Source organism: Pristis pectinata, chromosome 21 (genome assembly GCF_009764475.1).
Source record: "Pristis pectinata isolate sPriPec2 chromosome 21, sPriPec2.1.pri, whole genome shotgun sequence".
Lineage (NCBI taxonomy): Eukaryota > Metazoa > Chordata > Chondrichthyes > Rhinopristiformes > Pristidae > Pristis > Pristis pectinata.
In genome coordinates, this window is record NC_067425.1 from 36983930 (window position 1) to 37011652 (window position 27723).

The 27723-nt window shown below is 44.1% G+C and overlaps 1 protein-coding gene across 11 annotated transcripts in view; it reads left to right on the forward strand.

The window, feature by feature from the left end:
• Positions 1-27723, forward strand: part of LOC127581520 (protein CASP-like) — a 489061-nt gene that overhangs the window by 183916 nt on the left and 277422 nt on the right. For 10 of the 11 annotated variants that reach the window (XM_052035991.1, XM_052035997.1, XM_052035992.1 and 7 more), the window contains exon 4: positions 11706-11784. In XM_052035991.1, the coding sequence (XP_051891951.1) occupies positions 11706-11784 (79 nt within the window). Of the gene's footprint in view, positions 1-10906; positions 11286-11705; positions 11785-27723 lie in introns of those variants that run through there. The other variant, XM_052035994.1, reaches the window with a different exon arrangement.

Genomic DNA, 27723 nt, shown 5'->3' on the forward strand with positions numbered 1-27723 from the left:
TCGCCTCTCTTGACATCCAAAGTTCCCTTACCTTGCCATCCTTGTCCTTCCTTCTGGAACATACCTGTCCTGTACTCTGTGCAGTTGGTCTTCAAACACCCTCCACAAGGTGCCCCTCCTCTAGTTTGACTATCTAGGTACTAATTTAAGAAACCCTCTTGGATGCACCTAACAAATTCTGCCCTGTCTAAACCATTTTGCACTCAGGAGTCTTACCTTGCACAAGAGAGACTGCAGATGCTGGAAATTTGGAGTAACACACAAAATGCTGCAGGAACTCAGCGTGTCAGGCAGCATCTATGGAGTGAAATGAACAGTTGACGCTTCGGGCCTAGACCTTTCATCAAGACTGGGAAAAAAATAGAGGGCAGAAGCCAGAATAAAGGGTGGGATGATGGGGAGGAGCACAAGCTGGCGGGTGATAAGTGAATCCAGGTGAGAGGGGGAAGGTAGGTAGATGGGGGAGGGGAGAGAAGTGGGAATGATGTGAGAATCTGGAAGGTGATAGGTGGAAGAGGCAAAGAGCTGAAGGAGAAGGAATCAGGTAGGAGAGGACAGTTGGAGCATTGGAATAAAGGGAAGGTGGGGAACCAGAAGGAGGAAGGTGTGGGTGATGGGCAAGTCGTGAGGGTGGGGAAGGGGAAAGAGAAGGGGTAAAGGGGCCAGAAGAATAAGGGAAAATCAAAAGGGAGGAAAGTGGTTATTAGAAGTTAGAGGAATCAATACTAATGCTGTCAGGTTGGAGATCACCAAGATGGAATATGAGGTGTTGTTCCTCTAATTTGCGCTTAGCCTCAACTTGGCAGTAGAGAAAGCCGTGGGCAGACATATCAGTGTAGGAATGGGAAGTGGAATTAATATTCTAGAGGAACTCAGCATAGAAGTTTCCATCTGTTAGTTCACACCTGATAGAAATTTATAAAATTATGAGAAGCATAGATAGGGTAGACAGGCAGTATCCTTTTCCCAAAGTTGAAATGCGTAATTGTAAAGAGCATGCATTTAAGGTGAGAAGGGGTACGTTCAAAGGAGTGGCTTGCCCGTAGAAGACAGAGGGTAGTGGTCGATGGGACCACTACCGTCTTTAGCTGGAGGTCTGTGACTAGCGGTGTTCCTCAGGGATCTGCACGGGGGCCTCTGCTGTTTGTGATGTATATAAATGACCTGGATGAAAATGTAGGTGGGTGAAAATGTAAGTTTGCAGATGATACAAAGATTGGTGGTGTTGTGGATAGTGTAGAAGACTGGCAAAGGATACAGCGGGATAGAGATCAGTTGCAGATATGGGTGGGGAAATGGCAAATGGAGTTCAGCCTGGCCAAATGTACACTGTTAGTGGCAAGACCCTTAAGTGTTGATGAGCAGAGGGATCTTAGGGTCCAAGTTCATAGCTCCCTGAAAGTGGCTACTCAGGTTGATAGGGCGGTAAAAAAAGGTGTATGGCATGCTTGCCTTCATTAGTCGAGGCACTGAGTTCAAGAGTCAGGAAGTTATGTTGCAGTTTTATAAAACGTTAGTTAGGCTGCATCGGAGTATTGCATTCGGTTCCAGTCACCCCATTGTAGGAAGGATGTCGAGGCTTTGGAGAGGGTGCAGAAGGGGTTTACCAAGATGCTGCCTGGATTAGAGGGCACGTGCTACAAGGTTAGGTTGGACAAACTTGGGTTGTTCACTCTGGAGCAGTGGAGGCTGAGGGGAGATCTGATAGAGGTTTATAAGATTCATAATCTTATCCTTGAGAGGCATAGATAAAGAACCAGTATCTTTTTCCTCAGGGTTGAAATGTCTAATACCAGAGAGCATGCATTTAAGGTGAGAGGGGCTAAGTTCAAAGGGGATGTGCAGGCAAATTTTTTTTACATAGAGAGTGGTGGGTGCCTGGAATGCGCTGCCAGGGGTGGTGGTGGAGGCAGATACAACAAGGGCGTTTAAATGGCTCTTAGATTGGCACATGGATGTGCAGAGAATGGAGAGATATGGATATTGTGTAGCCAGAAGGGATTAGTTTAGTTAGGTGTTTAATTACTAGTTTAGTTAGCCTGGCACAACATCACGGGCCAAAGGATCTGGTGCTGTGCTGTACTGTTCTATGTTCTATGTAACTCATGGGTCAGGCAGCATCTGTGGAGGGAAATGGACAGTCGGCGTTTCAGGTCAAGACCTCTCTGGACAGAAAGAAGGGAGATAGCCAGCATCTTTAGGGAGAACTTGGCTGTTCCGGTGGACAGAGCAAAGGTGCTCGACGAAGTGATCCCCCAATCTGCGTCGGGTCTCACCGATGTAGGGCAGGCTGTGCCAGGAGTACTGGATGCAATACATGACACCAATGTATTCACATGTGAAGCGCTGCCTCACCTGGAAGGACTTGTTGTGTTTGCACCTTTCCTTAATCTGCCTGCATATCTGTTCCTCAATGTCCCAGTGGCTACTTGGGGGGGGGGGGGGGGGGGGGTGGTCTCTGGTGCAATCCCATCAGAGTGATTGCACTTTTCTTATTTTTGTGTTTTACCCATGTAGACTCGGTGGATTGGTCCCCTATTATGTCCCCTCTGAGTGCAGATGTGATATTGTCCATGATTAACAGTGTAACTCCCCCCATTTTTACCTCCCCGTCTATCTTTTCCAAAACGTTGAAATCCTGGATACATGCTGTATCAATTTCTGGACTCCCATCTGCCCTGCTGCTACATTGGATCTCACCCCCCTGCCAATCTAGTTTAAGCCCTCACTAATAGCACCAGTAAATCTGCCTGCCAGGATATTGGTACCCCTTGTAAAGTATATCACAAACAACAGAGGTGCCAGTACTGATCCCTGCAGAACGCCACTGATCACAGACCTCCAATCAGAATAACACCCTGTGTAACATCGTAGTGTCTACCCTCTGTCTTCTATGGCCAAGCCAATTTTGTATCCTATCTACCATGTCATCTTGGATCCCATGAATAACACCCCTCTACCTTCTGTCTTTTCTGTCCAAGTGCCCTTTAAATGTCGTTAATGTTCCTCCCTCAACCACTTCCTCCGGCAGCTTATTCTGTAAGATCTTGTGTTTAGAACTGAAGTGGTAGTGGCGGGTACTATTATGACATTTAAAAGGCATTTGACATGTTTAAGAAAGGTTTAAAGGGATATGGGCTAAATGCAGGCCAATGGGACTAGCTCATTTTGGCAACTTGGGTCAGCAGGGTTGAGTTGGGCCAAAGGGCCTGTTTCCATGCTGTATAGCTCTATGACTTGTGCTTCAAGATAGTCAGATCCCTCGTTGTCCTCTAATCTTACAGATAATCCTTGCTTTTAATTTTTACTGTCAAAATGGACAATTTCACATTTTTCCCACATTATATGTTCCATATCCTCCATTTTCAGATCTTTGCCCACTCACTTGGAAATATCCGCATGTCCCCTTTACAACTAATTTTCTGACCCATCTTTATCAATAGTGAATTTGTCAATCAGGCTTTTGGTATTTTAATCCAAGTCAAATAAAAATTGTTAAAAGTTGATGCCCCACAATCAATTCCTGTGGCACAACACTCGTTATGTCATGCCAACATTACCAAATGCCATCTGGAAATCTATGTATAGTAAATCCACTAGTTCCCCTTTATCCACGGCACATGTTACAACTTTAAAGTACTACAATAAGTCGGTCAAACATGATATTCCTTTCACAAAACCACATTGACTTTGCCAGATTACCTTGCATTTTTGTTAGTGCTCCTCTGTAATGTCTGGAATAATAGCTTCTAACATTTTCCCAATGACAGATGTTGAGTTTAACTGGCTTGCAGTTTCCTGCTTTCTCTCTCTGTTCTTTATTGAATAAAGGAGTTAAACTTCTAAATCTAAGGAATTTTAGAAAATTGAAAGCAATGCATCATTAGCCACTAGCCACATATTCTCCAGAGTGTCTCCTTCTCTCCTTTCTTCCCCCACATCCAATTCCAGATTTAGAGCTATTAATTGGATTTACTGTCATTTTGTAGTGAAGACTGATGGAAAATAGTTGTTTAATTCATCTGCAGTCTCCTTATTTTCTATTAATAATTCTCCAACCACACTGTTAATCTTTTATTTTTGAAATATATATAGAAATTCTTAGTATCTGTTTATACATTTCTGGCTAGCTTTACCTTGTTCTCTAATTTTTCCTTCCTTGTTAAACTATCAGCCATTCTTTGCTTTTTTTTTGTCTATTCTCTTAATCTGCCACTTTTCTTTGTACAATCATATGCTTTCTTTTTAAATTAACCATGGGTGGTGGCTCCTCCCCTTGGAATATTTTTTGTTGTTGGAATGTATCTGTATTGTGCATTCTGAAAGATCCCCTTAAATCTTTGCCTCTGTATCTGAAATAGTAATCCCTTAAACTAATTTGCATGGTCACTTTCATGCCCTCACAATTGCCCTCATTTATGTTTAAAGAATTTGTCTTGAGCCTATTCTGTTCTCACTCACACTGAATGCAAGATTCAATGAGATGATGATTGGCTGATATCAAGGCAGGATATGTGGAGAGGTAAACCAGTTAATGTTTTAGATGGGTGATCTTCACATCACATTTTGCACACAATGCATGGTGTCAACAGGATGTTTCCTTGCTTTGATTGTATTTGATTTTGTGGGTTTCAAATCAGTGTTCATATTAACCCCTGAGGCCCCTCTCCTGATTGCACACTTATTACTGTGCCGCTACCTCTGATATGTCTATGCCTCCAGTGGGGATTATGAGTGTCTGATTTGGGGTGTTGGCTTGAAGGTTATTATTCACTGAATATGACTTTATCTGGCTTTTGCTCAACTAATCTCAGAGATAGCTCTTCCGATTTGCAGAATCAACTGAGCTTTGTGTAATTTATTGAATTATTTGCCTGGTTTGATGCTGTGTGGTTGGTCTGCTTTCATGTTATTTTAGTCGTTGATACAGCTATTTTGGACGACAGTGAAGTGTCAATCCCTTGCTGGGAGCCATGCAGGCAAGCTTGGGTTTCAATAGCAGGTCTTCATCCCTAAAGCATGTTCTTGCCCAGAGCTGCAATATGCCTGACTTTCAGTGGAGGAGTCTACATGGCTTTGGAGGATGATCTCGAGCAGCTCTAAACTACTTCACTTGGCCACACTTCAGATTGGGCAGGCTGGCTGACCGACAGACAGTAGTAAAGATAATTCCAGAGTGGTAACCGGTTGTTTTAGACAAAGCTCACGCTCTGTGGAGCTAATGGAGCAGTGCCTAATAATCCTCGTAATCCCTTGAGGACTGCAGTGACTTCATGCTAATCCCATTTATCACTGATATTCAGTGCTACGGTGGCGTGAGTTTACTTGCTAGCTGCAGCACCTTGACATTGCATTGCATGGCGGAGTACAAGGTAAATGGCAGGATTCTGGGCAGTGTGGAGGAGCAGAGGGATCTGGGGGTTCATATCCACAGATCACTGAAAGCTTACAGAATGTTAGCTTTCATAAATCGGGGGATTGAGTTTAAGAGCCGTGAAGTGATGATGCAGCTTTACAAAACTCTGGTTAGGCCACACTTAAAGTACTGTGTCCAGTTCTGGTCACCTCATTATAGGAAGGATGTGGAGGCGTTGGAAAGGGTGCAGAGGAGATTTACCAGGATGCTGCCTGGATTAGTATGGATTATGAGGAGAGGCTAAAGGAGCTAGGGCTGGTCTCATTGGAGAGAAGGAGGATGAGAGGAGACATGATAGAGGTGTACAAGATATTAAGAGGAATAGACAGAGTGGACAGCCAGCGCCTCTTTCCCAGGGCACCAATGCTCAAATCAAGAGGGCATGGCTTTAAGGTAATGGGTGTGAAGTTCAAGGGAGGTTTTTCACCCAGAGAGTGGTCGGTGCATGGAATGAACTGCCTGGCGTGCTGGTGGAGGCTGATACATTGGACAAGTTCAAGAGATTGTTAGCTAAGCATATGGAGGAATTTTAGAGGGATATGTGGGAGGAAGGGGTTAGATAGTCTTAGGTGTGGTTTGAAGGGCGGCACAACATGGTGGGCCGAAGGGCCTGTATTGTGTTGTATTGTTCTGTGGTTCTCTGGTTCAGCTCTTGCTGTAGTAGAGGCTGCAAAATCAGCTTTTAACTGTTTGTTTAGTTCCAGTCCATGCTATATTAATGAAGTGGCTCGCCACTTCAATGAAGGTACGGATAGGCTGCGAACTGTACTGACCATCCCGCTGTTCAGTTGATGTTATCCCTGCATGGTCCTTGATATTGCTCACATTCTTTCTGGCAGACTTGTTGATGCATAAACATTTCATTGTGAATACTCATCTGCTGCCCTTAGTAAGCTGGCCCATTGAAGTCCTTCCGTGAATCCTCTGTGCATTTGCAAGGAGTTGGCACTCACATGGTCAGAATCAGGTTTATTATCACTGACATATGTTGTGAAATTTGTTGTTTTTGTGGCAGCAGTACAGTGCAAGATTTATTACTGAAAGTTACAAAAAAAAAAGTGCAAAAGTGGAAAAACGAGGTAGTGTTCATAGACCATTCAGAAATCTGATGGCGGAGGGGAAGAAGCTGTACCTAAAATGTTGAGTATGGGTCTTCAAGCTGCTGTGCCTCCTCCCCGATGGTAATAATGAGAAGGGGGCATGTCCCGGATGGTGAGGGTCCTTAAATGATGGATGCTGCCTTCTTGAGGCACCTCCTCTTGAAGATGTCCTTGATGGTGGGGAGGGTTGTGCCCGTGATGGAGCTGGCTGAGTCTACAACCCCCTGCAGCTTATTACGATCCTGCACATTGGAGGCTTCATAGCAGGCGCTGATGCAACCAGTCAGAATGCTCTCCACTGTACATCTGTAGAAATTTGCAAGAATCTTGCAAATTTGGTGACATCCCAAATTCCTAATGAAATAGAGCCTCTGGCATGCCTTCTCCGTGATTGTGTCAATGTGTTGGGCCCAGGATAGATCCTCTGAGATGTTGACACCCAGGAACTTGAAGCTGCTCACTGCTGACCCCTCAATGGGGACTGGTGTGTGTTCTCCGAACTTCCCCTTCATGAAGTCCACAATCATTCAGTTGGTCCTGCTGACATTGAGTGCGAGGTTGTTGTTGCGACACCACTCAACCAACCGATCTATCTCACTCCTGTACGCTGGATTATCGCCATCTGAGATTCTGCCAACAGCAATGGTGTCATGGGCGAATTCAAAGATGGCGTTTGAGCTGCGCCTAGCCACACAGTCATGAGAGTGTAGAGAGACTAGAGCAGTGGGCTCAGCAGGAATCCTTGAGGGGCGCCTGTGTTGATTGTCAGCGAGGACGAGGTGTTATTACCGATCCACACTGACTGTGGTCTCCCAATAAGGAAGTTGAGGATCCAGTTGCAGAGTGAGGTATAGAGGCTCAGGTTTTGAAGCTTGTTGATTAGTACTGAGGGGATGATGGTGTTGAACACTGAGCTGTAATTGATAAACAGCAGCCTGACTTATGTTTTGCTGTTGTCTAGGTGCTCCAAAGTTGAGTGGAGAGCCAGTGAAATTGCATCCGCTGTAGACCTGTTGTGGCGGTAGGCAAATTGCAGCGGGTCCAGGTCCTTGCTCAGGCAGGAGTTAATTCTAGCCATGACTAACCTCTCAAAGCATTTCATCACAATAGATGTGAGAGCTACTGGGTGATAGTCATTGAGGCAGCTCACTTTGCTCTTCTTGGGCACTGGTATGATTGATGCCCCTTTAAAGCAGATGGGAACCTCTGACTGCAGCAGTGAGAGGTTGAAGATGTCTTTGAACACTCCAGCCAGTTGGTCAGCACAAATTTTCAGTACCCTGCCATGTACACCGTTGGGGCCTGACACCATCGGCTTTGTAACAGGCAGCTCACACCTTGTGCCATGTTGATCATCTGGCCTCTTCACCTATTCTCTAAAATAATATGTAGCTGCATGCCAGTGGTGTGTCTTTCACTCTGGCTCTTCCAGTTGTAGTTCTTGGTTTTCTGGAAAGAAAGGCTCAAGGGTTGTGTTGTGAAGGGAAAAAGTTTAAAATATGGGAGCTTAAACCATCCGACATTTAAACCAGAAGATTTTGTGGGGTGCGACTAGGGTGACACAAGTGTGAGAATAGTGTCATCTTTGATCATTTTAACCTGCTACCGAGCAAAGATCGATTCAAGTTAAGTGAAATCTGTCTCCTCCCATGGAGATAGGCACTGATGCACAAACTTTCTTCCCCTAGTGAATGACTGATTCCTTCAATATTGCACCATATTGTTCTGGAAAATAAACTCAAGTTTGTCATTGGTGTTGCGCTTTTTGTGTGGTTGATGTACCTGATGTAGTTGAGTAGCTGTTATGAAATGTGGGGGTGTGAGGAATGCAGTAATTGTAATTATGTGAGGATGTCATGGTGTGTATTAATTTGATGAATGAGTTCTAAATGATGGATATTGTCAGTAAGTGGAGGACAGGAGTGTGGTACATTGAGCATTGTCGGACATGGGTGGTGCCATATGTCATTTGAAGCTGCATCTGTGATATATGACTGTGCATTTGAGACCGTTGAGCATTTTGCAATATGTCATGCCCTTCGTTGTGGCATGACTTCTTTATTTCTTTCTCCTCCTGCATCTGTCCATCACCCAAACTCTGCTTCCAATGGGTCCCCTGTCCCCTCCCCCGACTGTTCCCATCTGCCCACCGTCCCTTCCTTATCTGGTTGCTCTCCATTTCTTATCAGATTCCATCACCTGCAGCCCTTTGTTACCTCCACATTTCACCTCCAAGTTTCTGTCGCTATCTCCACCCTTTCTCCTCCAACCTGATGATCAACCTCTCCTCATCTGGATCCACCTATTGCTCACCAGCTCTTGCCCCAATCCTCCCCCCCACCTATTGATGCTGGCTATCTCCCCTCTAGAGAAATGTCTTAACCTGAAACATCGACTGTCCATTTCCCTCCATGGATGCTGCCTAACCCATGAGTTACATAGAACATAGAACAGTACAGCACAGGAACAGATCCTTTGGCCCATGATGTTGTGTCAGACTAACTAAACTAGTAATTAAACACCTAACTAAACTAATCCCTTCTGCCTACACAATGTCCATATCCCTCCATTCTCTGCACACCCATGTGCCAATCTAAGAGCCATTTAAACGCCCTTATCGTATTTGCCTCCACCACTGCCCCTGGCAGTGCATTCCAGGCACCCACCACTCTGTGTATATAAAAACAAACCATTTGCCCATACATCTCAAAGAACATAGAACAGTACAGCACAGGAACAAGCCCTTTGGTCCACAATGTTGCGCTGAACCAATTACATTAGTAAAAAAAATGTCCAACTAATCCCTTCTGTCTACAAAATGTCCATATCCTACCACTTCCCTCACATTCATGTGCCTGTCTAAGAGCTTCGTGAATGCCCTATTGTATTTGCCTCCACCATCACTCCAGGCAGCGCATTCCAGGCACCCACCACTCTCTGTGTGAAAAAAAACTTGCCCCGCACATCGCCTTTGAACTTAGCCGTTCTCACCTTAAATGCATGCCCTCTGGTATTAGACATTTCAACTCTGAGGAAAAAGATACTGGCTCTTTATCTATGCCTCTCATAATCTTATAAACCTCTATCAGATCTCCCCTCAGCTTCCGCTGCTCCAGAGTGAACAACCCAAGTTTGTCCAACCTAACCTCATAGCACGTGCCCTCTAATCCAGGCAGCATCTTGGTAAACCCCTTCTGCACCCTTTCCAAAGCTTCGACATCCTTCCTACAATGGGGTGACTGGAACCGAATGCAATACTCCGATGCAGCCTAACTAACGTTTTATAAAACTGCAACATAACTTCCTCGACTAATGAAGGCAAGCATGCCATACACCTTTTTTTACCGCCCTATCAACCTGAGTAGCCACTTTCAGGGAGCTATGAACTTGGACCCCAAGATCCCTCTGCTCATCAACACTTAAGGGTCTTGCCATTGACAGTGAACTGTCCCTTTACATTTGATCTCCCAAGGTGCAACATTTCACATTTGGCCGGGTTGAACTCCATCTGCCATTTCTCCGCCAACATCTACAACTGATCTCTATCCTGCTGAATCCTTTGCCAATCTTCTACGCTATCCACAACACCACCAATCTTCGTATCATCTGCAGACTTACTAACCCACCCATGTACATTTTCATCCAGGTCATTTACAGTATATACATCACAAACAGCAGAGGCCCCAGTACGGATCCCTGAGGAACACCACTAGTCACAGACCTCCAGCTAGAATAAGTCCCATCGACCACTACCCTCTGTCTTCTACGGGCAAGCCACTCCTTTGAACTTACCCCTTCTCACCTTAAGTGCATGCTCTTCAGAATTAGGCATTTCGACTTTGGGAAAAGGATACTGGCTGTCTACCCTATCTATGCTCCTCATAATTTTATAAATTTCTATCAAGTGTGAACTGACAGCTGGAAACTTCTATGCTGTTCCTCTAGCAGCTCATTTTTTGCTTGAGATTCCAGCATTTGCAGTCCCTTGTGTCTCCTGAGTTCTATATTGACAGCCACAGTTATCTGCTGCTAGTGCCTTCAGAGGGTTTGTGTCGTGGCCTCCTCATCCCTGCACAACTTTCCCCATGCTGCTTCAAGGCATCCATTGTAGCAGGGGAGCTTGTTGTGTGATTCTCAGCGTTTTCCCGGTCAGAATGCCTCCAGCACATATGCATGATGGTCTTTGGCAAGTATAAGCTAGCATTAAGTATTGTATGCTGGTGTTACAGGGTCTTATTGGTCTTTGCTAAGGCAAACTGACCCTCAACAGTTCACTTACCTCGGGTTGCACAATATAAATATGCAAATTAGTAGGCAGTATAAAGTTGCTTTCTTCTTTGGAAAGTACACGTACAATTTAATAGCATGTTGTGATCCCTGTTCTCATTTACAGGGATTCTATTATTGATATACTATATGGATAGGGAAAGAATATCTTTTAAAAGGTAAACCAGATTCTTATCAGAAGTGATTGCGTGTGTGGAGGTCTGAGTCTGATCCCAACAGCTATGTAATGTTTTTGCAGGCCAGAGGCTGGCATCGTCACAGCATGAGCATCTGTTGACTGTTCTCTTTCCTGAACGTTACTAGGGTCAGCTCACTTCACCTATTATTTTATGTGTCTGATGTAATTTTTACTTTTAATTTCATCCATGGCTAATTAAATTTGAGCAATTGTGAAAATAATAGGTGGGAAATAATTGTGGATGCTGGGGGAAGAAAAGACAGTCATGATATATTTTTGTTTGGCAAGAACATCAAGGAATATGGTAAATGAATTAAGATTCCTAGCAACAATGATATAATTAAATGGAGGAATTGCTCTGGTATTAAATGTGTCACAATCATAAAAAAGGCCAGACAACATTTACGGAGAAGGGAAAAATAAGGTAGAAGAGCTGTTATCGGTACTGGGAATGTGCTGAAGATATAAAGCTTTAGAGCGAGCAATGGCAAAGAAAAACAGAGGGAAAAGTAATAACAAAGGGAAAAGCTCTGCAATAGTGTGGAGGATGGGATGAATCATGTAATGGATCTGGAGAGCAGACGTTGTAATACCTTAAATTTAGCGTTTAATTTTAATGCACAGTTGCCAAGACTGTTTTGCCGTTAAACAATAAGGTTTACTCAATGTCTGAAAAAACGTGATTCTTTTCTTTTGTACTAAGAATTTATCATTTATGTTTCAGATTGATGCACTAAGTAAAAGAAGCAAAGAAGCAGAGGCAGCCTTTTTGAATGTTTACAAAAGATTAATTGATGTTCCAGGTATGTTTCCAGAACATAGTGATGTGTTACCTCGGCTATGCATTTCCTGCCACTTACCTAGTTTTAGAAATGGTTTCTAAAAATAAGTCCTCCTCTTACGATGGGGTTTGATTTCAGAATTTGCCCAGATAATCTGAGCCATATTCCACTGGAGAAAGATAGCAAGATGAAGCAATACCTATGCACTGTAATTACTCTTAACTTAGGCCATGGAGATTAAAATGGCATTGTATGAGCAAAAGCAGTTTACCTGGAGCTTTTGATCATATACAACTTGTACTGGCCCTTTGTGTTGTAATTGTGTACATAATAGAAGAGAAACTCATCCTGATAGCTTGAATGCCAAGTAAAATTTTTGGACATTTATAAACTGCATAAGAAATGCTTAGTAGTTCCATCATTCTTTAAAAATTTACCATGAACACATTGTTAAAAAAATATTACTGGAAAAATGTGTACTTTGAAATTATAAAGGCCATTCTTCAATCCTAAGGGACTGTGTACCGATTAGAAAGCGTTTGTGTGTCTCTTTCATGTTTATCTCAGCTTTTGGGGAGGAAGGCAGAGAGCAAGTTAAAGTTTCAGGTCAATGATCTTTCACTAAAATTGAAAGGTCATCAACCCAACACATTAACTGTTTCTCTCGCTACCTGACCTGCTGACTACTTTCAGCATTCTTGATTATTATTTCAAATTTCTACAACCTGCAATCTTTTACTTTTCCATTATTTGTTTAATTAGGTAGCACTCTTGCCTTTAAGTTAAAAGATCCAAATCCAAGGGAGAGGTCTAAAGTTGGAGGTGCTACCCTTTGATTGAAATATTGGAACATATTTTCCCACCATCAGTGCTTATGCCAGGAAATACTTGGGTGTCCCCACACAAGTCCTGCTTTTCAGTACTGATATTGGCCTAAGGTAGCCATGCCAAAGCTGGGTTCCCACTGGATGACTGCACCTAGGGCAGACCTGGAACAAACTGGTGAGCAAGTATCAGCCATTTTGGTACAACAGAAGATCTGACCCATAGAACTGAGGTTCCGTCTGCTGTCATTAGAACATTAGATTCTATGAAAGCAGGCTTAAGAGGTTCTGGTCAGGAAAAAGGAGGCATATATCAGGTATAGGCAGCTGGGATCAAGCGAGTCCCTTGAGGGGTATAATGGATGTAGCAGTGCACTTAAGAGAGAAGTCAGAAGGGCAAACAAAGGACTTGAGATAGCTTTGGCAGACAAGGTAAAGAATCCCAAGAGATTCTATAAGTATATTAAGAGCAAAAGGTTAACTAGGAGACAATAGATCCTCTTAAGAATCCATGTGGTCATCTATGTGTGAAGCCACAGGAAATGCATGAGGTCTGAAGTGAATACTTTGCATCTATATTTGCCATGGAGAAGGTCATGGAACCAAGGGAATTCAAGGAAGAGAATAGTGATGTCCTGAAACATACCTACAGTATGAAAGAGGATGTGCTGATGGTCTTAAAGTGCATAAAAGTTAATGTGTGTTCTGGGACATTGTGGGAAGCCAGGGAAGAAATTGCTAGGGCACCGGCAGAGATATTTAGGACATAAAACAGTACAGCATAGGAACAGGCCCTTTGGCGCACGATATCTGTGCTGACTAAGATGCCAATTTAATCTGACATGGTCTATATCCCTCAATTCCCTGCCTGTTCATCTGTCCATCTAAATGTCTCTTAAACTATGATATTTTTCATCATTGTTAGCCACATGTGAGGCGCTGGAAGACCTGAGGGTGGCTAATGTTGTGCCTTTATTTAAGGAGGTCTACAACGACAAACCAGGGAATTACAGGCTGGTGAGCCTAACATCAGTGGTGGGAAAGTTACTGGAAGGGATTGTGATAGACAAAATCTACCTGCATTTGGAACGGCAAGGACTGATTATGGATAGTCAGTGTGGCTTTGTGCATGGGAAATTGTGTCTCACAAATTTGATTTGAAATTTTTGAAGAAGTGACCGAAAGGATTAATGAGGTCAGGACAGGAAAAATTGTCTACATGGACCTTATCAGGGCCTTTTGATAAGGTCCCACATGGTAGGCTGGTCCGGAAGGATGCATTACATGGGATCAAGGGTGAGCTAGCCAATTGGATATTCAGCTTGGTGGTTGGAATCAGAGGGTGGTACTGGATGGCTGTTCTTTTAGATTGAGGCCTGTGACCAGTGGTGTGCTGCTGGTGTCCATGCTGGGTCCTCTGTTGTTTGTCGTAGGTAAACAGTTTGGATGAGAATGTGGGTAGCAGGGTTAGTAGGTTTGCTAAAATTGGTGGAGTGGTGGGTAGTTATCTAAGACTGCATAAGGATCTTGATCAACTGGGAAAGTGAGCCATGTAATGGCAGATGGAATTGAACTTGTGAGATGTTATATTTTGGGAAGTTAAACCAGGGCAAGATATACACAGTAAATGGCAGGGCCCCAGAGCGTGTTGTAGAACAGAGAGGCCTCGGGGAGAAGTACATAGTTCTCTGAAAGTGGCGGCAGAGGTAGACAGGGTGGTGATGAAGGTGCTTGGCACGCTTGCCTTCATCAGTCAGGGTGTTGCGTACAAGAGCTGGGACGTCTTGTTACAGTTGTACAAGATGTTGGTGAGACTGCTGTTGGAGTATTGTGTGCAGTTCTGGTTGCCCAACTATAGGAAAGATGCCATTAAACTGGAAAGGGTGCAGAAAAGGATGTTACTTGGACTGGAGGGCTTGAGTTATAAGGACAGACTGGTTAGGCTGGGTCTGCTTTCCTTGAGGCGAAGGAGGCTGAGGGGTGATCTTATAGAGGTTTATAAAATAATTATAAACACATATAAGGTGAATGACCACAGTCTTTTTCCCAGGTTAGGGGAGCCTAAAACTAGAGGGCACAGGTTTAAGGTGATTTGGGAAAGGTATAAAGGGAACCGGAGGTGCAAGTTTTTCACACAGAGTGTGGTGGGTGCATGGAATGAGCTGCCAGACGAAGTGGTAGAGGTGGGGTACAATTACAGCATTAAAAGACGTTGAGAAAGTTACATGGATAGAAAAGATTTAGAGGGATATGGGCCAAACGCGGTCAAGTGGGACTTGCTCAGGTAGGCACCTTGGTTGGTTCCTTGAATGTGTTCATCCATTAAGTAAGCCTTCTTTGATCTTTGATCTCATTTCCACATTCCAGCCTGATTTTCATAACTACATCTACAGTCCAAAGTCTTTCTCAGCATTGAATACACTGAATGGGTGAACATCCTTCGCTCTCTTGTCCAGAGAATGCCAAAGGTTCACAACTCTCTGAGAGAAAAGTTCCTCGTCAGTCTAAAATGGTTAACCACTTAGACTGATATTATATCACCAAGTTCCAACTCTCCCTCTTGCCAACACCTCCCCGCCCAACACCACCGCCACCCACACCTCCAACCATAGGAATATGCCTGCAGCAACTACCCTGTCAAGTTATGGGTACAGTAGTCTGGAGGTTAAATTACTGAATGAAAAGGCCTGGACCACTCATCCAGGGATGTGAATTTACTTGAATAAATGAAGGAGGTGGGGAGGGGAACCAGTGGGAGGAATGTGTGGGTGATGGGCAGATGGAGAGGGGAAAGAGATAGGGTGATGGGGGCCGGGTGGCTCAAGAGGAGAGAGAAAAGGGACAGAGGGGGAGCAGTTACTGGAAATTAGGGAATTCACTGTGCACTTCTGCTCTCCATCAGGAAGGCCTCAGGGCTCTCCATTTCTTTCTGGATAACAGACCCAACCAGTTGCCCTCCAGAACCACCCTCCTCCTCCTGGCAGAACTGGTGCTCACCCTCAACTTCTCTTTTAGCTCCTCCCACTTTCTCCAAGCCAAAGGTGTAGCCATGGGCCCCAGTTTTGCCTGCCTTTTCCTTGGCCACATGGAGCAATCCATGTTCCAAACCTACACCAGCTCTGCTCCCCAACTGTTACTCCGCTACATCAACAACTGCATTGGTGCTGTTTCCTGCACCCGTGCAGAGCTCGTCAGTTTCATCAAATTCACTGCCAACTTCCACCCCACCCTCAAATTCACTTGGTCCATCTCCAACACCTCTCTCCTCTTTTGTGATCTCTCTGTTTCCATCTCAGGAGACAGATTATCCACTGACATCTTCTACAAACCCACTGACTCCCACAGTTACCTCGACTGCACCTCCTTCCACCCTGTCACTTACAAGGATGCGATTCCCTTTTCTCAGTTGCTCTTGCATCTGTTCTCACGATGATGCCTTCCATTCCAAGACGTTCGAGATGTCCTCCTTTTTCAGAAAATGGGGTTGCTTCCCACCCCACTGTTAACAATGCAGACCTCAACTGCATCTTTTCTATTTCCTGCAAGTCTTCCCTCACCCCATTCCCCCCACAGAGTTATCAGGGATGGAATTCCCCTAGTCCTCACCTACCAGCCTACCATCCAACATATTCTCCGCAACTTCCGCCATCTCCAGCGGGATCCCACCACCAAACACATCTTTCCCCTCCCCTCCCTTCTCCCCTTTTTGCACAGATAACTCTCTCCGTGACTTCCTTGTCTGCTCATCACTCCCCACTGATTCCCCTCCAGGCCCTTATCCCTGCAACCATGCTAAGTGTTACACATGCCCCTACAACCCCTCACCATCATCCAGGGCCCTAAACAGTCCTTCCAGGTGAGGTAGTCTTTCACACGTGACCCCATCAGTGTCATTTATTACATCCATGCTTCCAGTGCAGCCTCCTCCACATTGGTGAGACCCAACGCAGATTGGGGGATTGCTTCATCGAGCACCTTCGCTCTGTCCACCGTTCCAGCTGGGATCTCCTGGTGGCCATCCATTTGAATTCCACTTCCCATTCCCTTATTGACATTTCTGTCCATGACCTCCTCCACTGCCAAGTTGAGGCTCGATGCAGATTAGAGGAACAGCACCTCACATTTCGTATTAGTAGTCTCCAACCTGATTGCATGAACATCAAATTGCCTAGCTTCTGGTAACCGCTGCCCTCTGTCTCTCCCGTCCCCCTCCACTCTCCCTTTTTTTTTCCCCTCCTGATCCTATTGGCCCCCATCACCCCTCTCTTTCCCCTGCCCTCTTCATCTGCCCATCACCCACCCACTCCTCCTTCCACTGGTTCTCCTCTCCACCTCGTTCCCTTTATTCCATGTTCCACTGTCCCATAAGATTCCATCTTCTTCAGCCCTTTATCACTTCCACCTATCACCTCCCAGCTTCTGCATCATTCCCACTCCCCCCTCCCTCACTTGCCTATCACTCCACTCACCTGGATCCACCTATCCCCACCAGCTCTTGCTCCACCCCTTCCCTCCCTTTTACACTGGCTATCTCCCCCCTTTCCAGTCCCGATGAAGGGTGTTGACCCAAAATGTCGACTGTCCCCATTTCCCTCCATAGATGCTGCCTGACTCACTGAGTTCCTTCAGCTCCCTTGTGCATCTGCATTCTCTTGGGTCTCCAGATTTCATGGTTAGCCTAGATTCCACAGGTGGAAGTGTGGGAAGATCAACAGTAGGCCAGAGGATTAGGACATTTTTAGAAACCAACAGAGGATGGCAGGTGGAAAGATGGAGCATAAGAGTAAAATACCAAATCATATTAAAACAGACATTAAGGGCTTCTGCGGGTATATAGCAAGAGTAGTCAGAATAAACATCGGTGCCTTAGAGGAAGTGAGTGGGGGATTAAAAATGAAAAAGTTGAGAAATGTTAAAGATTCTGAATCTTTAATGTTGAATCTGGCTTCTCTATGGAAGATACAAAAAACATCCCAACAATAATAGACAATCCAAGGGCTATAAGGAAGAAGGAATTTAAAACAATTTGTGTGACTGCAGAAAAGGTAGTAGACAAATGAATGGAGCTAAAGGCCGTCAAGTCCTCGGACCTGATGGCTTGCATTATATAGTACAGCACAGCAACAAGCCCTGTGGCCTACAGTCTGTGTCGAGCATGATGCCAAATTGAACTAATCCCATCTGCCTGCACATGATCCATATCCCTCCATTCCCTGCATATTTGTGTGCCTATCTAAATGCCTCTGGAATACCACTATTGTACCACCCTGCACATCCCCTTTAAACTTTCCCTCTCTCACCTTAAAGCTATGCCCTCTAATATTTGACATTTTTACCCTGGGAAAAAGATTTTGACTGTCTACCCTATCGATGCCTCTCATAATTTTATAAACCTATTAGGTCTCCCTTCAGCCTTTGATGCTCCAGAGAAAACAACCCAAGTTTGTCCAACCTCTCTTTATACCTTCTAACCCAGGCAGCATCCTGGTAAATGTTGTCTTAAACCCTCTCCAAAGCCTCCACAACTGCATGCAATACTCCAAGTGCAGCCTAACTAAAGTTTTATACAACTGCAACATGACTTCCTAACTCTTATATTCTCTGCCCCTAGTGACAAAGGCAAGCTTGCCATATGCAAAGCATGCCATTTATCTACTTGTGTTGCCACTTTAAGGGAGGAATGGACTTGGACCCCAGGATTCCTCTGTAAGTCAATGCCCTTAAGGGTCTTGCTGCTTTCCGCTTACGTTTGATCTCCCAAATTGCAACACCTCACATTTGCCCGGATTAATCTCCATCTGCTATTTCTCTGCCCATATCTGTAACTGATCGATATCCCGCTGTATCCTTTGACAACCTTCTTCCTGCATTCTAGGATTTTAAAGTCATTGGTTGCAAACTAACATAATTCCTGGATTCTGGAGAACTCCGAGGATTGGAAAACAAAGTGTAAGAAGGGAGACAGAAGGGAAATTTTAAGCTTGTTGGCCAAATATTTGTCATTGGGAAAATGCTTGAATCCTTTATTAAGGTGGCAATGGCAGGACACTTAGCAAATCATAAGATGATCAGAGTCGATATAAAAGGGAAATTATGTTTAACAAATTTGCCTGAGTTCTTTGAAGATGTAACAAACAGGATTGATAATGGGAACTATGATGTGACAGTCAATAAGGTGTCATATAAAAGGTAGAAGTGCCCAGGATTTTGGGCACTATATGGGCAGGATAGGGGAATGGCTAAATTAGTAGAGAGTCAGGATAAGTGAGTCATTTTCAGATTAGTAGTCATTAACAAATGGGTTGCCTGAAGAATCAATTCCGGAGTTTTGAAAGAGATGGTTTTAGAGACGGTGTGTTCTCTAGTTACCATTTTCCAAGGCTCTGTAGATTCTGGAATTGCATCTGTGGATTGGAGGGTAACAAATGTTACCTTGTATTTAAGAAAGGAGGAAGAGAGAAAACAAGGAACTACCGACCCGTTAGCTTAACATCAATGACAGGAAAGAAGCTAGAATCCATAATGAAAGATGTTATAACAGAACACATTGGGGGAAAAAATGAAAGGAGTCACCATGGAATTAAGAAGGGAAAATCATGTTTGACTTATCTGTTGGAGTTTTCTGAGGCCATAACAAGTTGAATAGATGGGGTGGGGGGTGGGAGCAGTGGATGTGGTTTAATTAGAATTCTGGAAGGCTTTTGATAAGGTTTTGCACAGGAGGTTGGTTAGCAACATAGAGCACATGGAATCAGGACTAACATACCAACATGGTTAGAGAATTAGTCATTGAACAAAAAGCAGAGAGTAGTAATAAAGGGGTAATTCTCAGATGGGCAGGCTGTGACTAGTGGGGTACTGTATGGTTCAGTGCTTGGGTCCCATATACTTACAATCAGTACTAACGATCTCGTTGAGGCATTTCCAAATGTACTGACAGCATCTAGTCAAGGTGGAATTATGAGTACGAGGAGGATGTGAAGAGGTTCCAGGAGGATATGGACAAGCTGAGTAAGTGGGCAAGAACATGGCAGATGGAATATAAAGTGGAAGAACATGAGGCTATCTACTTAGGTGAACATAACAGAAAAGCAGAATACTTGTTTAAAGGGTAGTGCTGATGTTCAAAAGAACTGGTTGTGCTTGTACACAAGTCACTGAAGGCCCTCATAGGTGCAGCAAATGATTAGGAGGGCAAATGGTATGTTAGTCTTTATTACAAGAGGGTTTGATTACAGGAGTAAAGATGCCTGATTGCAATTGAATAAGGCCTTGGTGAGACCATGTCTGGAGTATTTTGTACAGCTTTGGTCTCCTTATGTAAGAAAGGATGATCTTGCTCTAGAGGGAGGGCAATGAAGATTCACTGGAGTGGTTCCAGGGATGGCAGGTTTGTTGTGTGAGGGAAGGTTGAGTAGACCAGGATGGTGTTCTCTAGAATTAGGAGAACGAGAGGAGATCCCATCAAAGTTTACAACATTCTCAAGGGCTTGACGGATTGTGGAAGGATTTTCCACTGACTGAGGAGTTGAGGAGTGGGAGAATATTTGGAGAATAAGGACTTGGCTGTTTAGCCCTGAGATGAGAAATTTCTTCAGTCAGAATTGTGGATCTTTGGAATGATTTACCCAGAGGTCTATGGAAGCTCAATTGTTATGTTCCTTCAAAACAGAGCTCGATGGATTTCCGACCTTTACGGGAATCAAGGGATATGGGTATAATACAGGAAAATGGCACTGGGGTGGAAGATCAGTTGTGATTTTGATGAATGGTGGAGCGGGATTGAAGAGGCATATAGTCTAGTCTGCTCATCTTTCTTGTGGTTTTGCAGATTCTAAGGTATAGGGTGAGAGGATGTTTATCTTAGTGGGAGGATTCAGGACAAAGAGACACGATTTCAGAATAAGGGGTCAGTCATTTCAGATGGAGTTGCAGAAGAATTTCCTTTACCAGAGTGCTGTGGCTCTTAGGAACTTTGAACTCCAGAGAACTGTGATGGTGGAGTCATTGAACTTACTCACGGTGGTGATTGACAGACATTAAACAATAAGAAAGTTGAGGGGTATGAGGAGTGAGTGGGAAAGTGGTGTTAAGGCCAAGATTGGATCAGCAATCATCTTATTGAATGATGGAGCATGCTTGAGGGGCCAGTGTTCTTATATTCAGAGGATGCTGGGTGTCTTTGTATGTGAATTGCTGAAAGTTGATATAAGCAGTTGGGAAGGCCAACAGTGTTGGCCGTTATTTAAAAATGGTTTGAGTACAAGAATCGCAGTGCCTGTTTCCAGTGATGTGCCCTGTTTGGATGAAGCCTGCAGTATTGTGTACCAGTGTGGTCTATGATGCACCCATGATAGAGGAATTGCAGTGCAGGTTTATTGGATTGGTTCCAAGACTGCAGAAGGGGAGAATAAGCAAACTGGGGCTGCACTTGGTTACTACAAATGCACAAGGAAGTTATTTGGCCCATCAAGTCCCTGTTGGCTCCCAAATGAGCAATCCCATCATTCTCATTCCTCCTCTTGTTTTCCTTGTATCCCCCCCCCCCCCAGATTAGTCTCTCCCACTTGCTAATCAGCTCCCCTTTTATTTTCTTGCCGTTTTTTGAGGCAATTTACAGTAGCTAATTCATGCAAACTCCACACAGGCAGCGCTTGGGTCCCTGGGGCTATGAGGTCTCTCTTTTTTCATTCTAACAGTGACTACATGTCAAATATATGTGATTTAGCTGTAAAGTTCTTTGCAATATTCAGAGGTTACGAAAGGTATAGTATAAGTGATTTTTTAAAGTTAAAACACTATCATTACAATTCTACCTTATTCTGAATTATTTTAAAACACAGTGCTATATAAGATGTGCTGCCTTTCTCGCAAACAATATTAATAGGACTCTAGGGTTTGGTGTTTATCTGAGGTTACATTGTGCACCACACGTTATCCATGAGATGCTTGTTTTCCACTCTCCAGTCAGTCTCTGTAGATCATTGGGGACGATTCAGTAATTTGAGGCTGCTGTGATTATAGAGGTTTTCATTGCAATAACTCCTTTGTATGCTTTTAACAGGGAATGAAATGTGATGCAAACATAAAATATAAAATGTCATGGGGAGCTTGTAAGATCGAACTTTGTAGCAACAACGCAGCAATGTGACTCCCAAGAAATGTATTTCTGTTTCCTTTTAAATGTAAATAAAATGTCAGGTTATGGATGCAGTTCTGGTATTTTAAGTAGTACATTGTAGTGACTAATATTGTGGACTTCCTGTGTCATAATATTAATTGTTATTTGATTAACTCTGTTTAGAATTCCAGCCGTTGATGATTAATGAGGTAGCCAGGTTAATTATGTATTAATTTAATTGTGTTAGCCCTAAAACACTACCCCCAGCAGATATGCACACATCTGAAAATGTGATAATATTGGATGAATTGTATTTAGATACGAGTAATTATTTACAGAATCATCGATATTTATGGTACAGGAAGGAGGCTATTTGTCCTATTATACCTATTGGCCATAAAAGGTTAATTGTACTCCTTTAATCTTGCAAGACTGCACTCAGACATGGGCCAATAACTGGCAATAACATATATGCCACAGTATTTAAAGCTGATGACTATTTCCAACAAGAGAAAGTTTAATCCCCTATCCTGGACATACAATGGCCCGATGAGGGCTGTTCCAACGAGACTCAATTAGCTTGATTAGTACTTCAACAGCACCTCAAGCATTAGTTTCCTCCACCAAGGCTGCAGGGTGTACTGTCTGCAGAATAACCACAGTTACTGGCCTAGCATACCCTGACAGCACTTCCCTACGCTTGTGACCTCACTGCCAAGAAGAACAAGGGCAGCAGGTGCATTGGAACATCACCACGTATCATATGATTCTCCAAATTGTACATCATCCTGACTGAAATACATCATCTGTCCTTCATTGTTATTGGACCTAAACCCTGCAACCCTCTCACCAACAGTACCTTCAGGACTCCAATGATTCAATAAAGCAGTGCGCCACTACCTTCTCAGGGACAATTAGGAATGGGTAGTAAAAGCCAGTGACACCCACATTCTGTAAAATGAATAAACAAAATAATGGAAGGAGTAGGGGAAGAGAAAGGCAAACACATGCAGGTCTGTTCTGAGGTAGAAAGTGGAACATGGATGATGGAGTTCAACCGTGTCAGCCCTGGGACATTGCTACACAGGTTCCTCAGAGCACTGTCCAAGCCAAATCAATCCTCAGCTGCTTCATCAATGGCCTTTCTTCCACCATAGGATCAGAAGTGCTGATGTTCACTGACAGTTGCTCAATGTTGAATTCCAGTTCCAAAGATCCTTGAAGGTTTAAGTGCAGGTAGATGATGTGGTTAAGAAAGTATAGAGATACTGGCCTTAATCAGTCGGGGCATTTAATGCAAGAGCATGGAGGTTATGCTCTAACTTTACATAACCTTGGTCAGACCTCAGATGGCGTACTGCATGCAGTTCTGGTCACTGCACTATAGGAAGGATATGACAGCACTGGAGAGGGTGCAGATGGATTCACCAGGATGTTTCCTGGGATGGAGATTTCCAGTTATGAGGAGAGGCTGGGTCTGTTCTCCCTGGAGCAGAGGAGTTTAAGAGGGGACATGATGTTATGAGGGATATAGATGGGGTTGACTGAAACTTTTATCCATATCAGATGTAGATAAAACTAGAGGACATAGATTTGAGGCAAGGGGTAAGAGGGGATCTGAGGGGGACCTTTTTCACCCAGAGAGGGGTGGGTACCTGGGACACACTGCTGGAGGGAATGGTGGAAGCAGAGTCACTGACAACATTTAAGAAGTGTCAGGATGAACACTTGAATTGCCTCGGCGTAGAAGGCTATGGGCCAAGTGCTGGAAGGTGGGAGTAATATGGTAGGTGCTCACTGGTCACCAGGGATGTAGTGGGCTGACTCCACCTATCGCCTGCCAGCTCTTGCTTCACCCCTTCCCTCCACCTTTCAGTACTGGCTATTTCCCCTCTATCTCTCAGTCCAGATGAAGGGTCTCGACCTGAAACGTTGACTGTCCATTTCCCTTCATAGATGCTGCCAGACCTGCTGAGTTTCTCCCGCATTTTGTGTGTTGTGCAACATAAATATTGGGCAGTGACCACCTCCAACAAAAGAGAGAGTGTCTAATCCTTGATTTTGAATGGTATTACCATTGTAAACTCCCAACTGTCAATGGCTTGGGATGGGTCACCATTGCTTAATTTAGTTTCTGGTCAGTTATTTAAATACAGTGTCTCATCTTGTGGTTGTCTTCCACCATCTGCAAGCTCCCTGTAATCTGCTAGCAGGAACCTGTATTTCTTTCCTCCTTTGTCATTGGTGCTGATACGGACCACTACCCACAGTTCCTCACCATTCCGCCTTAGAATGTTGTGTTGCTGCTCAGTGACATCCTTAAACTTGGTGCCAAGGTGGGAGCAAAATTGTGGCCAAAGATTCCTCCTTCCTCCAGTGTTGCCGTATCTTGTTTATCATTTCCTTTATTTTCTTTTACTTGCCTGTCTTTTGTTTTCTGATTCCTATTCTTTTTTCCCCCATTCTTTCACACTTTCGCTTTCTCTTTTTTTCATTTTCTCACTACTGCCACCATTGTCCCCTGTTCTTTGGCTTTGTCCCCTTCTTAACTGCGTTAACTTCATTTTTCATTCTTGGTTACATGATGTCATGTCAACAATCTCTCCCTCAATGTCAGCAAAACAAAAGAGCTGGTCATTGACTTCAGGAAGGAGGGTGTGCACATGCACCTGTTTGCATTAACGGTGCTGAGGTTGAAAGGGTTGAGAGCTTCAAGTTCCTAGGAGTGAGCATCACCAACACACATAGGCGCCACAACCAAGAAAGCTCACCAGCGCCTCTACTTCGTCAGGATGCTGAAGAAATTTGGCAAGTTCCCTTTGACACTTTCCAACTTTTATTGATGCACCATAGAAAGCATTCTATCTCGATGCATCATGGCTTGTTATAGCAAGTGCTTTGCCCGGGACTGCAAGAAACTGCAGAGAGTTGTGGACACAGCTCAGCCCATCACGGAAACCGGCCTCCCCCCATGGACTCTGCCTATACTTCTCGCTGCCTCAGTGAAGTAGCCAGCGTAATCAAAGATCCCTCCCATCTGGGACATTCTTTCTTCTGTCCTCTCCCATCGGGCAGAAGATACAAAAGCCTGAAAGCCATGCCACCATGCTCAAGGACAGCTGCTATGCCGCTGTTATAGGACTATTGAACAGTTCCCTAGTAGAATAAGATGGACTCTCGACTTCACAATCTACCTTGTTATGACCCTGCACCTTATTGTCTACCTGCACTGCACTTTCTCTGTAGCTGTGACACTTTACTCTGCAATCTGTATTGTTTTACCTTGTACTACCTCAGTGTACTATATAATGAATTGATCTGTATGAACAGTATGCAAGACAAGTTTTTCACTGTACTTCGGTGCAAATGACAATAATAAACCAATTCCAGTTCCAATTCCCTTTGGGCTGCTCCATTTGTGGTCCAGAATCTGACACACAAAGTGGAGTGAGTCTATCATTTTAGGGTGTGGCTGTTCAGATTTGAGTGTAAAAACAAAGTGCAGAAAACATTTAGGAGATCAGGCAGCATCTGTGGAAGAGAAATAGTTAACATTTTAGGGTGCACAGAACACTACAGCACAGTACAGGCCCTTCGGCCCACAACGTTGTGCCGACATTTTATCCTGCTCTAAGATCTATCTAACCCTTCCCTCCCACATAGCCCCCAATTTCTCTATCATTCATATGTCTATCTAAGAGTCTCTTAAATGTCCCTAATGTATCTGCCCCCACCACCTCTGCCGGCAGTGCGTTCCACGCACCCACCACTCTCTGTGTAAAAAAAAAACTTAACCCTGACATCCCCCTTATACCTTCCTCCAATCACCATAAAATTATGTCCCCTCATGTTAGACATAGTCGCCTGGGAAAAAGTTTCTGACTGTCTACTCGATCTATTGCCTCTTATCATCTTGTACACCTCTATCAAGGCACCTCTCATCCTCCTCTCCAAAGAGAAAAGCCCTAGCTTACCCTAGAACAATACAGCACAATATAGGCCCTTCGGCCCACCGTGTTGTGCCGACCTTCAAACCACACCTAAGACTATCTAACCCCTTCCTCCCACATATCCCTCTATCTTAAATTCCTCCATATGCTTATCTAACAATCTCTTGAACTTGACCAATGTATCAGCCTCTACCACCATTGCAGGCAGCGCATTCCATGCACCAACCACTCTCTGGGTGAAAAACCTCCCTCTGACATCTCCCTTGAACTTCCCACCCATTACCTTAAAGCCATGCCCTCTTGATTTGAGCATTGGTGCCCTGGGAAAGAGGCGCTGGTTGTCCACTCTATCTCTTCGTCAACCTATCCTCATAAGACATGCTCTCCAATCCAGGCAGCATCCTGGTAAATCTCCTCTGCACCCTCTCTGAAGCTTCCACATCCTTCCTATAATGAGGTGACCAGGACTGAACACAATACTCCAAGTGTGGTCTAACCAGAGTTCTATAGAGCTGCAACATTACCTTGCGGCTCTTGAACTCAGTACCCCAACTAATGAAGGCCAACACACCATACGCCTTCTTAACAACCCTATCAACCTGTGCGGCAACCTTGAGGGATCTATGGAAGTGTACCCCAAGATCCCTCTGTTCCTCCACATTGCTAAGAGTCCTGCCATTAACCTCGTATTCTGCCTTCAAATTCGATCTCCCGAAGTGTATCACTTCACACTTATCCATGAAAACAAGTCAGTTTTCAGTATCAGAGAGGGGCAGAACAGAAGGAATATATCCCTGATAGAGTGAGACCAAATAAGTAAATGTAGCTGTTGGGGTCAGATTATGCCTCTTTGCCTCTGTTTTGTGTTGCTAACAGTAGGGCTGTGAGACATGCAGGCCAGTATACAAATAGAGAAAGAAAAACTAGCCAAAATGATGACAGGTATAGTGGCATGCAAAAGTTTGGGCACCCCGGTCAAAGTTTTTGTTACTGTGAATAGTTAAGTGAGTAGAAGATGAACTGATCTCCAAAAGTCATAAAGTTAAAGATGAAACATTCTTTTCAATGTTTTAAGCAAGTTCACAGTCATCGTTAGGAAAGGCCAGGTGATGCAAATTTCAAAGCTTTATAAATACCCTGACTCCTCAAACCTTGTCCCAACAATCGGCAGCCATGGGCTCATTTAAGCAGCTGCCTAGCACTCTGAAAATTAAAATAAATGATGCCCACAAAGCAGGAGAAAGCTATAAGAAGATAGCAAAGCATTTTTAGGGAGGCGTTTCCTCAGTTCGTAATGTAATTAAGAAATGGCAGTTAACAGGAACGGTGGAGGTCAAGCTGAGGTCTGGAAGACCAAGAAAACTTTCTGAGGAATTGCTCATAGGATTGCTAGAAAGGCAAATCAAAACCCCCGTTTGACTGCAAAAGACCTTCAGGAAGATTTAGCAGACTCTGGACTGGTGGTGCGCTGTTCTACTGTGCAGTGACACTTGCACAAATATGACCTTCATGGAAGAGTCATCAGAAGAAAACCTCTCCTGTGTCCTCACCACAAAATTCAGCGTCAGAAGTTTGCAAAGGAACATCTAAACGAGCCTGATGCATTTTGGAAACAAGTCCTGTGGACTGATGAAGTTAAAATAGAACTTTTTGGCCGTAATGAGCATGTTTGGAGAAAAAAGGGTGCAGAATTTCATGAAAAGAACATCTCTCCAACTGTTAAGCACAGGGGTGGCTGGATCATGTTTTGGGCTTGCGTTGCAGCCAGTGGCACGGGGAACATTTGACTGGTAGAGGGAAGAATGAATTCAGTTAAATACCAGCAAATTCTGGAAGCAAACATCACACCGTCTGTAAAAAAAAAAGGAGCTGACGATGAAAAGAGGATGGCTTCTACAACAGGATAACGATCCTAAACACACCTCAAAATCCACAATAGACTACCTCAAGAGGCACAAGCTGAAGGTTTTGCCATGGCCCTCATAGTCCCCCGACCTAAACATCATCGAGAATCTGTGGATAGACCTCAACTGAGCAGTGCATGCAAGACAGCCCAAGAATCTCA